Raw genomic sequence first — 13633 nt, 5'->3', positions numbered from 1 at the left:
CAGGATACAGCCTGGCATGGTGGCTCATGCCTGTAATCCTAGCTATTCATGAGGCTGAGTTCTGAGGATCAAGGTTCAAAGCCAGCCTGGGCACAAAAGAACCTGAGGCTCTTATCTCCAACTAACCCCTAGAAAATGGGAAGTGGGGCTTGGCTCTAGGGTAGGGCTGTGGCCTTGAGCTGAAGAGCTCTGGGACAATCCCCAGGCCAAATTAAAGCCCCATGACCCACAAAAAAAAAAAAAAAAAGCAGGATACAAAATCAACCCACAAAAACCCAGTAGCTGAGTGAAAACTCATTCAACCACTATGGAAAGCAGTATGGCAGTGCCTCAAAAGGCTAAACATAGAACTCCCCTATGACCCAGCAATTCCACTACTTGGCATTTACCCAACCATCCAGAAACTAGGGCATACTAAATCCACTAGCACAACAATGTTCATTGCAGCATTATTCACCATAGCAAAAATATGGAACCAACCCAGATGTCCCTCAGGTGATGAGTGGATCAACAAGTTGTGGTATTTGTACACAATGGAATTCTATGCTGCTGTCAGAAAAAACAACATCGACCCATTTGTTAGGAAATGGAAAGACTTAGAAAAAATCATATTAAGTGAAGTAAGCCAGACTCAAAGGAACTTAGGCTCAATGGTTTCCCTCATTTGTCATAATCAGTAGAAACCTTGGGATCTACTAGCAGAGATCTGCAATAGAGCAAAACCTTGATACATAAGGCCATATAGTATGAAGCTAATTGAAAGGACCTCCAGGATTAACAAAAGCCATATAAGGGATGATTGTTGTCCTTAATGTACTATGTTATCTCTCATCTCCTTTGCTGTCCCTTGGGTATCTCATATTGTTACATTACCTCACTTTGTTATCTGATATATTGAATTTATTTGTATTTGGTTATTTGAAATTTGATAGGGAAGGGGGGAAAACCAAGATGGGGGGGGTTGGGGGGGAGGGTAATGGGTACCAAGACATGTGAAAGGGTATCAATGTATGTGAATTAATGCACCTTCCATATGGCAAATATCATGTAACCCTTTTATTAATTACAATAAAAAATTTTTTTTAAAATTTTTAAAAAAACCAGTAGCTGCTCTTTAAATTAATAATGAGCAGGCAGAGGGAAGTTTTTTTAAGTTCATTTCAATAGCCTCAAAAAAATTAGAAATAACTAAGGAAGTAAAATAATTTTACAGTGAAAACTATCAAAAATCTGAAGAAATGAATTGAAGACCCAGAAAATGACAAGAACTCCCAAGTTCATGGATAGGCAGAATTAGTAGTATGAAAATGGGTATACTGCCAAAAATGATCTACAAAGTCAATGCAGTCCAAACATTCATATGAAACCACAAAAGATCTTGAATAGCCAAAACCTATCTAAGCAAAAAAAAAAGCAATGCTGGAAGTACCACAACCCCAAATCTCAAGGCTTACTACAGCTATCATAACAAAAACAGCTTGGTACTGTCACAAAAATAGGCCTGAAGATCCAAGGAATAGGCTGGAAGACTCAGAAACAAACCTGTACACCTACAGTTATCTGATATTTAATAAAGGAGCCAAAAATGTATGTTTAATAAAAGACGACCTCTTGAAGCAACAGTGTTGACAGAATTAGACTTGCTTATGTAAATGACTGAAATCGGACTCATCTGTTGCTTTGCATTACTATCAACCCACAGTGGAACACAGACCTCGATGTCAGACCTGAAATGTTACAATACTGCAGGAAGGAGTAAGGGATACGTGAGACTCACTTGCCAATACTCGCTTGGTATTGGCAAGGGCTTTAGAGGCAGAGTGCCAGGGGCCCAGAAAACTAGAAAGATGATCCATAGACAGGATTCCAGAATGGCAGAAGATCTTCACCAGCTAGCTGCACATCCAACCAGAGCCTAAAATCCAGGATATACAAAGAGCTCAAGAACTAACTTCCTTCCCCTAAAAGTAATAATCCAATTCATAAATGGGCAAAGGAGCTAAACAGAGACTTTTCAGAAAAAGAATAGCCAGTAAGCCCATGAGGAAATGTTCAACTTAGCTGGCCATAGAGGAAATGCAAATTCAAACAGCATTCAGATTCCATCTCACCCCAGTTAAGTTAGCCAACTCTGAATCAGAACCACAAATGTTAGTAGGGATGTGGGGGAAAGGAACCCTACTGGTGGGAATGCAGATTCATACAGCCACTCCCAGAAGCAGTCCAGAGGTTCCTCAAACAACGAATGACCCAGCCACATCAATCCCGGGCATTCGCCCCCGGAGTTACATCATGAACCAGGATATAACAGGACACCTGCACATCCATGCCCACTGCTGCACTATTCACTCTGGAAGAGTCCAGATGCCTTACAATGATGAATGGATTGAAAACATGTGGCACACATACCCAATGGAATTGTCCTCATCAATCAGAATGAATAATATTATGCCATTTGCAAGGAAATGGATGGATCTAGAAAATGTTATGTTAAGTAAAGTCAGTCAGGTACAGAAAGACAAATGGCACATGTTTTCATATATAAAAGTTAGATCTATGCTAACATATAGAAGGTTTTCTTGTTTTTGTTTGTTTGTTTGTTTGATGGGTCATGAGGCTTGAACTCTGGGCCTGGGCATTGTCCCTGAGCTCTTTAGCTCAAGGCTACCACTCTACCTCTGAGCCACAACCCCACTTCCCATTTTCTAGTGATTGGAGATAAGAGTCTCAAGAGACTTTAGTGCCCGAGCTGGCTTTGAACGGGGATTCTCAGATCTCAGCCTGCTGAGTAGCTAGGATTATAGGCATGAGCCATCACGCCCAGCTATATACAGGGTTTTATGCATATACACACCAAGAAACTGATTAAATGATGGTGTGTTTAGGGGAAGTGTCCAATGGCATAACTCCTGTGAACAACTAACAAACATTTAGCAATGAATACCAGGAAGTGGAAGTATGTTGGGGGTAGGGCTGGGATAAGGGAGGACACGAGGAAGGAAGGGTGAGCAAATGCAATCATTACAAAAAATAAAGTGTACTATAATATACACTTTATAACAATTTAACTATGTGGTAACTTTCATACTATATAAACATTTAATAAGGATAGGGATGGGAGAGAAAAAAATGGAGAAGAACAGTGGGAAAGGTGACAGTGATCAAGATGCACTGTCGTTATAGAACTACTTAATAATAATAATAAAAAAAAAAGCTAGCTGGGTATGGGTGGCTCACACCTGTAATCCTTACAACTCAGGAGGCTGAAATCCTAGAGTCACACCTAAAAAGCCAGCCCAGTCAGGAAAATCCATCAGGAAAGCTAGCCTAGTCAGGAAAATCTGCAGAAGTAGAGCTGTGGCACAAGTGGTAGAGCACTAGCCTTGAGCAAAACAGCTCAAGGACAGCACTCAGGAATGACACAAATAAAAGAATAAAAGACATTCAAGCATTAATATGTGGTATGTTATGATAAAACCATGAATAGGACTAAAATCTAAATATGTATTCACACAGAGAAAGGAAAGTTACCGTATTTCCGTGACAGTGCATTTGGCTTCACATATTTTAAATAGGTAACAATGCATAAAATTGTATTGCTTGGGATAGATTTAAATAAAACATAACAGTTCTTTTTGAAATGGCAGTATGCTGGGTCAAGGTAACTGAGGAGCGGGGCAGCCTGGGAGCCAGGGTGCTGGTAGAGACGGGCCCCGTGGCTCCCTCTGTGCCATGTATGATCTGAGCCACAGGTACTGACTTGGAGTGGGAGCACAGAGAGGAAAAGAAAACCTTTCCCCAAATTACCCGGGCCAGCCATTTGGGTTGGGAGAGCAGACTGTGGATCAGGGCTGCAGATGAAGAAGGCGTGCATCCTATCAAATGCAACAAGAGAAAAGGTTAAGTCCACGGAGATGCAGTGGTGAGGAGATGGAGTTACAGAGCTTGCACTCTTGTAGGATGCTGAGCCAGAACCCCCGTGAGAGCTGAATGTGAAGACCCAGTGCAGACTCCACAGCGTAGGGAGACAGTGTCCTACTGCTTTCACTAAAAGCACATGCTTGGAAATGACCTGCACAACATGTCATGCCAGGAAAACAAATCATGAACTGGTTGGCTCTTCCTATGGAGAAAAGTGCTGATTCAGGAAGGATATGTTCAAGGAAATCCGTAAGCTCACTCACTCAGGGAGGGGAAGGACTGGGCTACAAATAAAATGAACTAGGCTGGGCCTGGTGGCTCATTCCTGTAATCCTCGCTACTCAGGACTCTGAGATCTGAGGATGGAGGTTTGAAGCCGGCCTGGGCAGAAAAGTAAGTAAGACTCTGATCTTTGATGAATTGGCAAAAATCCAGAAGTGGAGCTATGGCTCAAGTGGTAGAGCACCAGCCTTGAGTGAAAACCATTCAGGCACAGAGCTCAGGCTCTGGGTTTAAGCCCTAGGACTAGCACAAAATTTAAAAAAACAAATTGTGCTACACCTACACACATACACCAGAGGAGCTCAAGTACAACAGATCTTTGTCTCCTGACGGTGTAATTAGAGTTAGAATAAAGACTAGGAGTCAAGTTCCACCCTCCTCCCCATCTCCCACCTAGCTCCAGCCAGCACTGAGAGCAAAGGATGCTCTCCCTCAAGGACTGGTTACTATGTTGGCTTGCAGCCTGGCCTGGCTTCCTAAGAGGATTAAGTGCTTCGGCTGAAGAAGGACCCAGTCTACTGTCTGTGGAGAAACTGCTGTCACCATTTCAAACTTCTAGTGGGTGCTATCATGACGCTTCTGCTCCTAACAGCTCCATGGCTTTCCACATGGATTGAGTCACTATCTAACTCTGTGACACACCAGAGTTACACACGTGTAAGACACCAATGACTCACGTTTACTGCTCACAGCTCAGTGCCATACCCAAGCCCAGCCTTCCCAGTACATAGTCCCTCAGCCTCAAATGGCTTTTTTTTTTAACATGCTGACTGTGCATCCTACAACTGTCAGCTAGAGTATGACCTCCTAAAAGACAGATCCCCAACCACACACTCAAGAGATACCACCTTCTCACTGTTCCTTTCCTTCTCCTTCTCTCTTTCATTCGTTCTGAGAGCAGGATTCAAATGCCATTCCTGATGCTGTTGCTCATTGGCTGGTTTGGTTATTTCTTTTTTCTTTTTTACCTAATTACTGTTTATCACTGCTCTCTATTCATTTTATTTCATAATACAAACTATTCATGCATTTGTTGACTCACTGAAATACTACACACACTCTACAGTGCCAGGAAATATTTTTATTTACTTTAGTCAATGTTTAATAGTGTCTGGCAGTAGACACCCAATAAATTTCTGAGAAAGGGCAGAAAGAAAATAATGAGCCCCCAAAAATCAGCCAAAAAATTCAAGAAATGGTACAGTTGGAAAGAACATAATATGAATCTTTTGGGAATTTTAGTGATTAAATAAATAGTGCTGTTTGGCAGTTTATAAAACTAGGTTTAAATGTTATACCTTATTAGTGTTCAAATTTTAAAAAGTACTAGTACAGAAACATTCTCAAAGAAATATTTATTAGGATTAAGCTCTTCCTGAAAGCAACATATGAAACTCTTATAAACACTCCAGTGTAATCCATTGTAATGAACACATCATTTTAACTTTTGAAAAGCACAATTTAATTAATAAGGAACTGATTAATAAAGAATTAATAAGGGAGTAGTTATTAATAAGTCCCATTTCTGGCCCTTACTTCCTGAGAATGGTTGTTTCTCAACTCATAATATGAACACATTGTGAGAAGATACTATTACATATTCTGACAATGTCTCCATATGTCACTATGATTTCTAAATAATTATAAATCAAAATGCACATGAAAGGATTTTACAAAAGGTCTTTTTGACTTATTTTTTTAAAAAAAATAATGTAAAGAGCTGGGTGCCAGTGGCTTACACCTATAATCCCAGCTACTCAGTAGGCTGAGATCTGAGGATCATGGTTCAAAGCCAGCCCAGACAGGACAGTGCATGAATCCCTAATCTCTAATTAATTATAGACAAAGCTGGAAGTAGAGCTGTGAATAAAGGGGTAGAGTGCTAGCCTTGAGCAAAAGCAGCCCAGGGACAGTGTCCAGGCTCTGAATTCAAACCCTAGGACTAGTGAAAAAATATATATATACATACACACATACAATAGACACACACTCAGACTTTATTCTTAAGATTGTGATGAAAGCTGTACTTAGAACCTTCCTGCATGAAAAACAGTTATTTGATTTGAGTTAGTCATGCTTTAGCAGGTATTACAGATTGCTGACATTACTCTTTTCCTTTTCAAAACATCCATAGAATATTCTATTTAAAGGTGACTTTAAATTTCAATAATTTTGTAGTCACACTCCATGCAAGAATATCACTTACAAAGACTGATGAGTGCCCAAACTACCTAACTGTGGTCAGTGATGAGGGCCAGAGCAGCCTGTTCTAGAGCCAGAGAGAAGAACAGAAAAGCTCTGAGGGCCACTGCATCCTGGCCCTGACTTTCACCCAGTGGCATTCACTCAACATGCTGCAGCCACACCCTGCAGGCACATGTTCTGCACTGACAACACCTGGATCCTTTGAAGGTCTATTCCCTCCACCTGCAGCTCCTAGGACAAGACTTCCAGACCCTATCACCACTATGGCTACCTTCTCTACACACACCCAGGCGTGCACTGACCCTTCCAAACCACAGCATCCCAAAGAATATTCCAGATGGGACCCAGATATGTGATATAAGATGATGTGAGAATCACTGCCTCCATTTTCACTTCTGTTTTTATCCTTAGTAATGAAGAATGCAGGCATTGCTCCTCATCCACATTCGCATGTGCATTCTTAAAGCTGGCAAGTGATGGCTGAATTCCTAAGTCTTCATCAACACCACCCGAGATAAAACTCAGCAGCTCCTCTGCTCCTCCACATGTGACACCCGCACACCTGCTCACTCCACACACCCGGGGAAAGTTAGTCCTGGAGCTGAACCTCACCTTTCCATTCATACTTTCCACACTGAAGGTGTATAGGTGAAATGGAGCCGCAATGAACTATGACTTTAGAGTTTTAAGGGCTTTTTAACAGTAAAAGATACATTTCACTGCTCTGCTAGAAAGATTTATATGTCTTTGCATAAATTTAGACAGTTCTCAGATCCTGATGTAAAACACTGATGTTTAAGTTATGCCTACATTTTTTCCATTCTCCAAATTTTTCCTACTTAAGGGAATGCTTAGGAAAGAAGATACTTCAGTATTTTAGATGACTTCTGGGAACATGCTGAATTCCCAATATTGAGGATATAGAAGACTTTACTTCATTCCTCTTAGTACCATGCAAATATATATATATATATATATATATTTCCAAACTGTAGGATTGTCCTGCTCAAAAGAGAACTCATTTGAAATAGCTGTTCAGAAAGTCAGCACCCAACACTTTATCTCCATAATAAATGACCAAAAATTCCTATATTTAAAGAATCAGGCCAGGCACCAGTGGCTCAACTTGAAATCCTAGAAACCCAAAAGGCTGAAATCTGAGGATCACAGTACAAAGCCAGCCCATGAAGAAAAATCCTTGAGACTTTTATCTCCAATTTTAACCACCATAAAGAAAGATGGAAATGGAGCTGTGGCTCAAGTGGTAGAGCACTAGACTTCAGCAAAAAAAGCTCAGGAATAAGGTTCACATCCTGAGTTCAAACCCTGGGACCATCACTCCCCCCCCCAAAAAAAAGAAGAAAAAGGAAAAAAAATCTCTACTTTGCATCAACAATTATGCCAGGCATCTTATCTGTAGTATTACTAATCTCTACTCTCAAAAAAAAAAAACCCTTTGAAAACAGAAATTATTCTGAGACTATGTAGTACAGATTTCTGTTTCATTTTGTTTTGTTCTGTTCTGATTTTATCCAATAATTTCAGCATTTACACATTTTTCACACTAATTTTTAGCAGACTAAAATTATTAGTTTGATCATACTTTGGAAGTGTTTAATGTATTTTCTTAAAAATTATTATCACGGGACAAAAACATGAGACGGGGTATCAATGTTTGTGAAGTATGCACCTTCTGTCTGGCGAATATAATGTAACCCTTCTATTAATTACAATAAAATAGAGGAAAAAATTGTTATCACTAAAGTATTATATTAGTTTCTCAAACTCAAGTCAGTGACTCATTCAAAAGTAGTTTAAAAAGCTGTGTGCCGGTGGCCCACATCTGTAATCCTCACAACTCAAGAGGCTGAGATCTGAAGATCAAGGTTCAAAGCTAGCCTGGACACTAAAGTCTGTGAGACTTTTCTCTCCAATTAACCACCAGAAAACTGAAGTAGAGCTATGGCTCAAGGTGTAGGGTGGTAGCCTTGAGCTGAAGAGCTGAGGGGACAGTGCCCAGGCCCAGAGTTCAAGCCCCACAACAGACCCCCAAAAAAAAAAAAAAAAGTAGTGTAAAGTTTAGTGTTAAGTTTAAAGCTGTTTACATAATCAAAATTTTTCTTTCTCATAACCTGATTCCTTGGAGTGAGTCTAATTATGTATAATAAATTACGTGGGCCGGGAGTTTGGCCTAGTGGTAGAGTGCTTGCCTAGCATGCACTAAGGCCTGGGTTCGATTCCTCGGTCCCACATACATAGAAAAAAGCAGGAAGTGGTATTGAGGTTCAAGTGGTAGAGTTCTAGCCTTGAGAAAAGTCCAAGGACAGTGGTCAGGTCCTGAGCTCAAGCCCAGGACTGACAAAAAAATAAAAACAATAAAAAAAAATAAAAACTACAGTAAATGCTTTATGTTTCCCTATATGAGTGAATAAAATGCACAGTAAGTTACAATGCTTATGAGACAGGAAATAATAGACACGAACAGAATGAGAAATACTAGAGTAATTCATTTTAAGAAATGTTTGGTATATGTGCTGGTCCTGGGATTTGAACTCAGGACTTAGGTGCTATTCCTGGGCATTTTTTGCTCAAGACTAGTGCCCTCTATCACTTGAGCCACAGCTCACGGCTTTTTGGTGGTTCACTGGAGATAAAAGAGTCTCATGGACTCTCCTGCCCAAGCTGGCTTGCAACCACAATCCTCAAATATCAGCCTGCTAAGTAACTAAGATTACAGGTACAAGCCACCAGCCCCTGGCTGGAATCATTTATTTAAAATGATCTTCGGGGCTAGGGCTGGGTATGGTGGTACAAACCTATAACAGGAGCCCCAGAGAAGCAAAGGAAAATGCACTATGAATCTGAGGGTGGAATTCTGAGAGCAGCCTCAGCCTCAGTCTATATAGAGCTCTTCAGCTCTGTAAACAAATAAGCATAAACAAATAAGACAACAACAAGCAACTTCTCATTTTAGAATGTTACTAAGACTAAATAGTGGATACCAACAAAAGAAATCAAGAAGGCTTTCATAGAGTTAGAAACATCACAAATAGAAGTGTGAACAACGGTGTTATTAATATTGCAGTATAATGAATAATATATAGATACCAAGAACTCAAGAGGGGAGAAGATGGTTTTTTTGACATGTGGAAAAAATATTGTAGGCAGAAATATTTCCAGAGATCATATGTCTGCTTTAGTTATCCTGTATTATTAATTTTCATGAAGTCTAACAGGAAAAGTTTCACAAAGGAATTTGAGTAGCTCATTCTTCTCAGAATTTCAAAAATATACAAAAAGAATTGTCTCTACATCCAAAAACTATACATCCATGTAAAAATTAACTGCAATTAAATGCAGTGTCCAAAGTAGACTGAACTACCGAACACTGGAAATTCTTAAAGAATTAAAATGCTGTGTGCACACAAGAACACAAAAATCTCAAAGAGCCCTGCAACACGCACCATTATCCTTCACATCTTGAAAACCCACACACAACATCCATGCCAAACAGAGGAAATTCCACGCAAATCCCACAAGTGGGTATGCCTTTGGAAAAAAAATGTTAAGAGGAGTTATTCACATAAGATTTTGTCTTTACGGGGGCCGGGAGTTTGGCCTAGTGGTTAAAGTGCTTGCCTAGCATGCATGAAGACCCAGGTTCAATTCCTCGGTACCACATATAGAAAAAAAGCCGGAAGTGGTGCTGAGGCTCAAGTGGGTAGAGCTCTAGCCTTGAGAAAGTCCAAGGACAGTGCTCAGGCCCTAAGCTCAAGCCCAGGACTGGCAAAAAAAAAAAAAAAAAGAATTTATCTTTGCTTACCTAGCCAGATTTTAATATCATATTCAAAATTAAAAAAAATAAGCTTTTGGCTACAGAAAAGTGTGTATATAATAAATGGGCATGTATAACTTATATAAGTATACATGTATATATATAACATACTATGTATCTCCTATATATATATATGAAAAAGTATGAAAAGAGATTAGTACTTGTGACTGAGTTTTGTACTAAGAGTACCGTTAACCCTTAATTTTCACTCCCAATTGCACCCAATGAAGTCATACTATAAAAAAAAAAAAAAAAGAGTTCTAAGCTGGACACGGTGGCTCAGGCCTATAATCCTAGCTACTCAGGAGGCTGAAATCTTAGGATCTTATCTCCAATTAACCTCTAGAAAAAGGGAAGTGGGCTTGGCTCAAGGGTAGGGTGGCAGCCTTGAGCTGAAGAGCTCAGGGACAGCACCCAAACCGAGTTCAAGCCCCATGACCCACAAAAAAAAAAAAAAAAAAAAAAAAAAGAGTTCTAGTCAATCTTCCTGATCACTTTCTGGCATTTAGAATAATTTTTATTGCAGCAGAAAAAATTCAGCCTAAAAGTAAAAACAATCTATGTTTGTCTCCAAAATTTCTGTCTTGAGACTCTCTGGGCACCAGTGGCTCACGCCTGTAGTCCTAAATTCTAAGGAGGCTGAAAGCAACGTGAGCAGGGAAATCTGTGAGACTCGTATCTCCAACTGATCAGTGAAAAGCCAGAGTGGTTCAAGTGATAGCGTGCGAATCATGAACACAAAAAACTTGGAACAGTGGCCAGTCCCTGAGTGGAAGCCTCAGGGGCTGGCACCAAAAAAAAAAAAAAAAAAAAAGAGGCAAAGCATAGCATGGCAGATGTTCTAGGTCTGATGACATGCGGTTTAAAGAACTCTTTAGGGGATGTGAGTTCCTACAGAGAACGCTGTGGTGGAAGCCTGAACCTGGCCCCCACTCCCACACCCACCCCAAATTCTTGTATAGCCTGCAACTCTTAAATCTAGCTCCATCACATGCTGTGTCAACCCACCTTGAGGCTTCACCAGAGATGACAGGTCATTTGCTACACACCTCCAGACCACCAGAACCATGAGCTAACTCAGTCTCTCTTCTTTATAAAGTTACTAAGCTTCAGGCTTTTCATCATAACAATGAAGGACTCACAGTCTGTGTTGTCACATTTCTCTTCCTAATTAAATACGGTGCCTAAACTTAAAGCCCCAAACACAATTTCAGGTAGCTTTCTCTTTTTATTCTTTTGTTAGTCATGGGGCTTGACCTCTGGGCCTGGGGGGGGGTGTCCCTGAGCAATTCAGCTCAAGGCTACTGCCCTACCACTGGGCCTGGGTGTTTTCTCTGAGCTCTTCAGCTCTAGGCTATGACCCTACCCCTTGAGTCACAGCCCCACTTCCAATTTTCTGGTGTTTAGAGATAAGAATCTCATGGACTTTTGTGCCCAGGCTGGCTTTGAACCTCGATCCCCAGATCTCAGCCTCCTGAGAAGCTAGGATGACTGGCGTGAGCCACTGGCGCCTGGCTCAGCTTTCTTATATATGATTGTGAGTATAACAGTGACAATTAGTCTCGTGAAAACCTTCAAACCATTAAAAGTTCAACCTATGCACATTAAACAGCAGCATGACATTGAAGAACTTTATAGAAAATGTGAAACAGCAATCACTCTAGAAGCCTTACTTCCTTTGTTGAGGATGCATTCCTTTAACTTAAACTTCAAACTGTCTTAGAAACCTTGTCAGAGAGATAGCACAAATGCACTACCTAGATTCTGAATCTGTGGAGGGTTTACTACAATCCTTCCTCACCCTCTTCACCCCTTCTCTATCTCTCTCCTCTCCCCTGTTCCCAGCATCTGTCTTTTAATTTACTAAATAGTTTACTGCTGAGAAAGTCCCCTCAATACAAGTACCCTGAAACCTCCACAAAAACAAATGATGCGAAGAATGATAAAGTGGTTTTTTTTTTTTTTTGCCAGTCCTAGGCCTTGAACTCAGGGCCTGGGCACTGTCCTTGAGCTTTCTCAAGGCTAACACTCATACCACTTGAGCCATAGCACCACTTCTGGCTTTTTCTGTGTATGTGGTACCAAGAAATCAAACCCAGGGCTTCATGCATGCTAGGCAAACAGTCCTACCACTAGGCCAAACTCCAGGCCCAAAATGTTTTTTAAAGTCTTGCAAAACTCTTACAGAAAAGTAAGCTACAAATAGTTGATACATAAGTCTGCCTACCTTGGCTTCCGAAATGTCAGACTGTACTGTTGGCAGGCGAGCCCCACGGTGGGGGTGTAGACGATGGGCATGAACCTCTCCACGTCTGACAGCAGCACCCTGTAGAAGAGCTTCTCATTCCTATCCTGAAGATCCATCAGAAGGAGGTACCTGGTGAACAGGACACCAACACGCCATGCATGAAAACTATTCACCCAAAGAGCAGATACTTCTTCAGCCGACCACAATCTCATCAAGCCAGACATGCTGGGTATCCTATAATCGCAGCACTGAACTTCAGCACTGAGGCTGAAGGCCAGCATGGAGACTCACAGTGAGAACCATTTAAGAAAACATACCTAGGGCTGGGGATGGGGTGCAGTGTTAGAGCATTTTCTAGCTTACACGAGGCCCTGAGCTCACCAAGGGCTGGTAGTAGCATGAGCAAGGCCCTGGGTGAAATCCTCAGCCCTGAAATAGAATTATGAACATATAAAACAGGCCGGTGTGCTGGCACATACTATAACTCCATCACTCCGCAGAGGCAGGGAGGAGGACAGGTTCAAAGGCAGCCTGGGATACCCAGTGAATCCATGACCCAACAAGGCTCAGTACCAGTGCCTCACTCCTGCACTCCAGATGGGGAAGCTAGGAGGATGGCAGTTCAAGGATAGCACAGGAGGAAAAGTTCAAATGAGCCTTTTCTCAACTGACAGCTGGGCCCAGGGGAGCCTGCCTGTCCCCCCAGCAACACACGGCAGATAGCACTCAGGCACACACCAGGCTGGAGGTGAGCCTGTGTCTTCAAATTATCCAGCAAAAAACAAAACACAAAGTTAAAGGCATGGTTCAGCATAAGAGTGTCTGCCTGCCAAGTTCCTGTTGGATTCCAGGTCAGACTGTAGTGTCCCAAAAGAAAAAGAAGAAAAGAATAGATCAGAAATATTGTAAAACATGTCAAAGAATGAAGAAACATAACTTGATTGCTATCAAACATGATAAACGTTTGAAATAATAGCATTTAATTCAATGCTTCAAGACACTTCATTCCTATTTTTAAGTGAGAACCATAGAAATACCACAGCATAATTTAAACATTAGGTCAAAAAGAAAACTTCATATTTTCTTTGACTAACTAAATTGTTAATTAGTACAGCAATCACCTTAAAAATAGCTAAGGTAGT

General features: G+C 41.0%; 1 protein-coding gene across 1 annotated transcript in view; it reads right to left on the bottom strand.

The window, feature by feature from the left end:
- Me1 (malic enzyme 1) overlaps positions 1-13633 on the bottom strand; it is a 93375-nt gene that overhangs the window by 65286 nt on the left and 14456 nt on the right. Inside the window, exon 3 of the mRNA XM_090338508.1 lies at positions 12471-12620. Within this exon, the coding sequence (XP_090194634.1) occupies positions 12471-12620 (150 nt within the window). The remainder of the gene's footprint in view (positions 1-12470; positions 12621-13633) is intronic.

Source organism: Megascapheus bottae, chromosome 8 (assembly GCF_031878675.1).
Source record: "Megascapheus bottae isolate mThoBot1 chromosome 8, mThoBot2.hap1, whole genome shotgun sequence".
Classification (NCBI taxonomy): Eukaryota; Metazoa; Chordata; class Mammalia; order Rodentia; family Geomyidae; genus Megascapheus; species Megascapheus bottae.
Note: the sequence above shows the minus strand (reverse complement) of the source record. Positions and strands in the feature narration are given on the sequence as shown.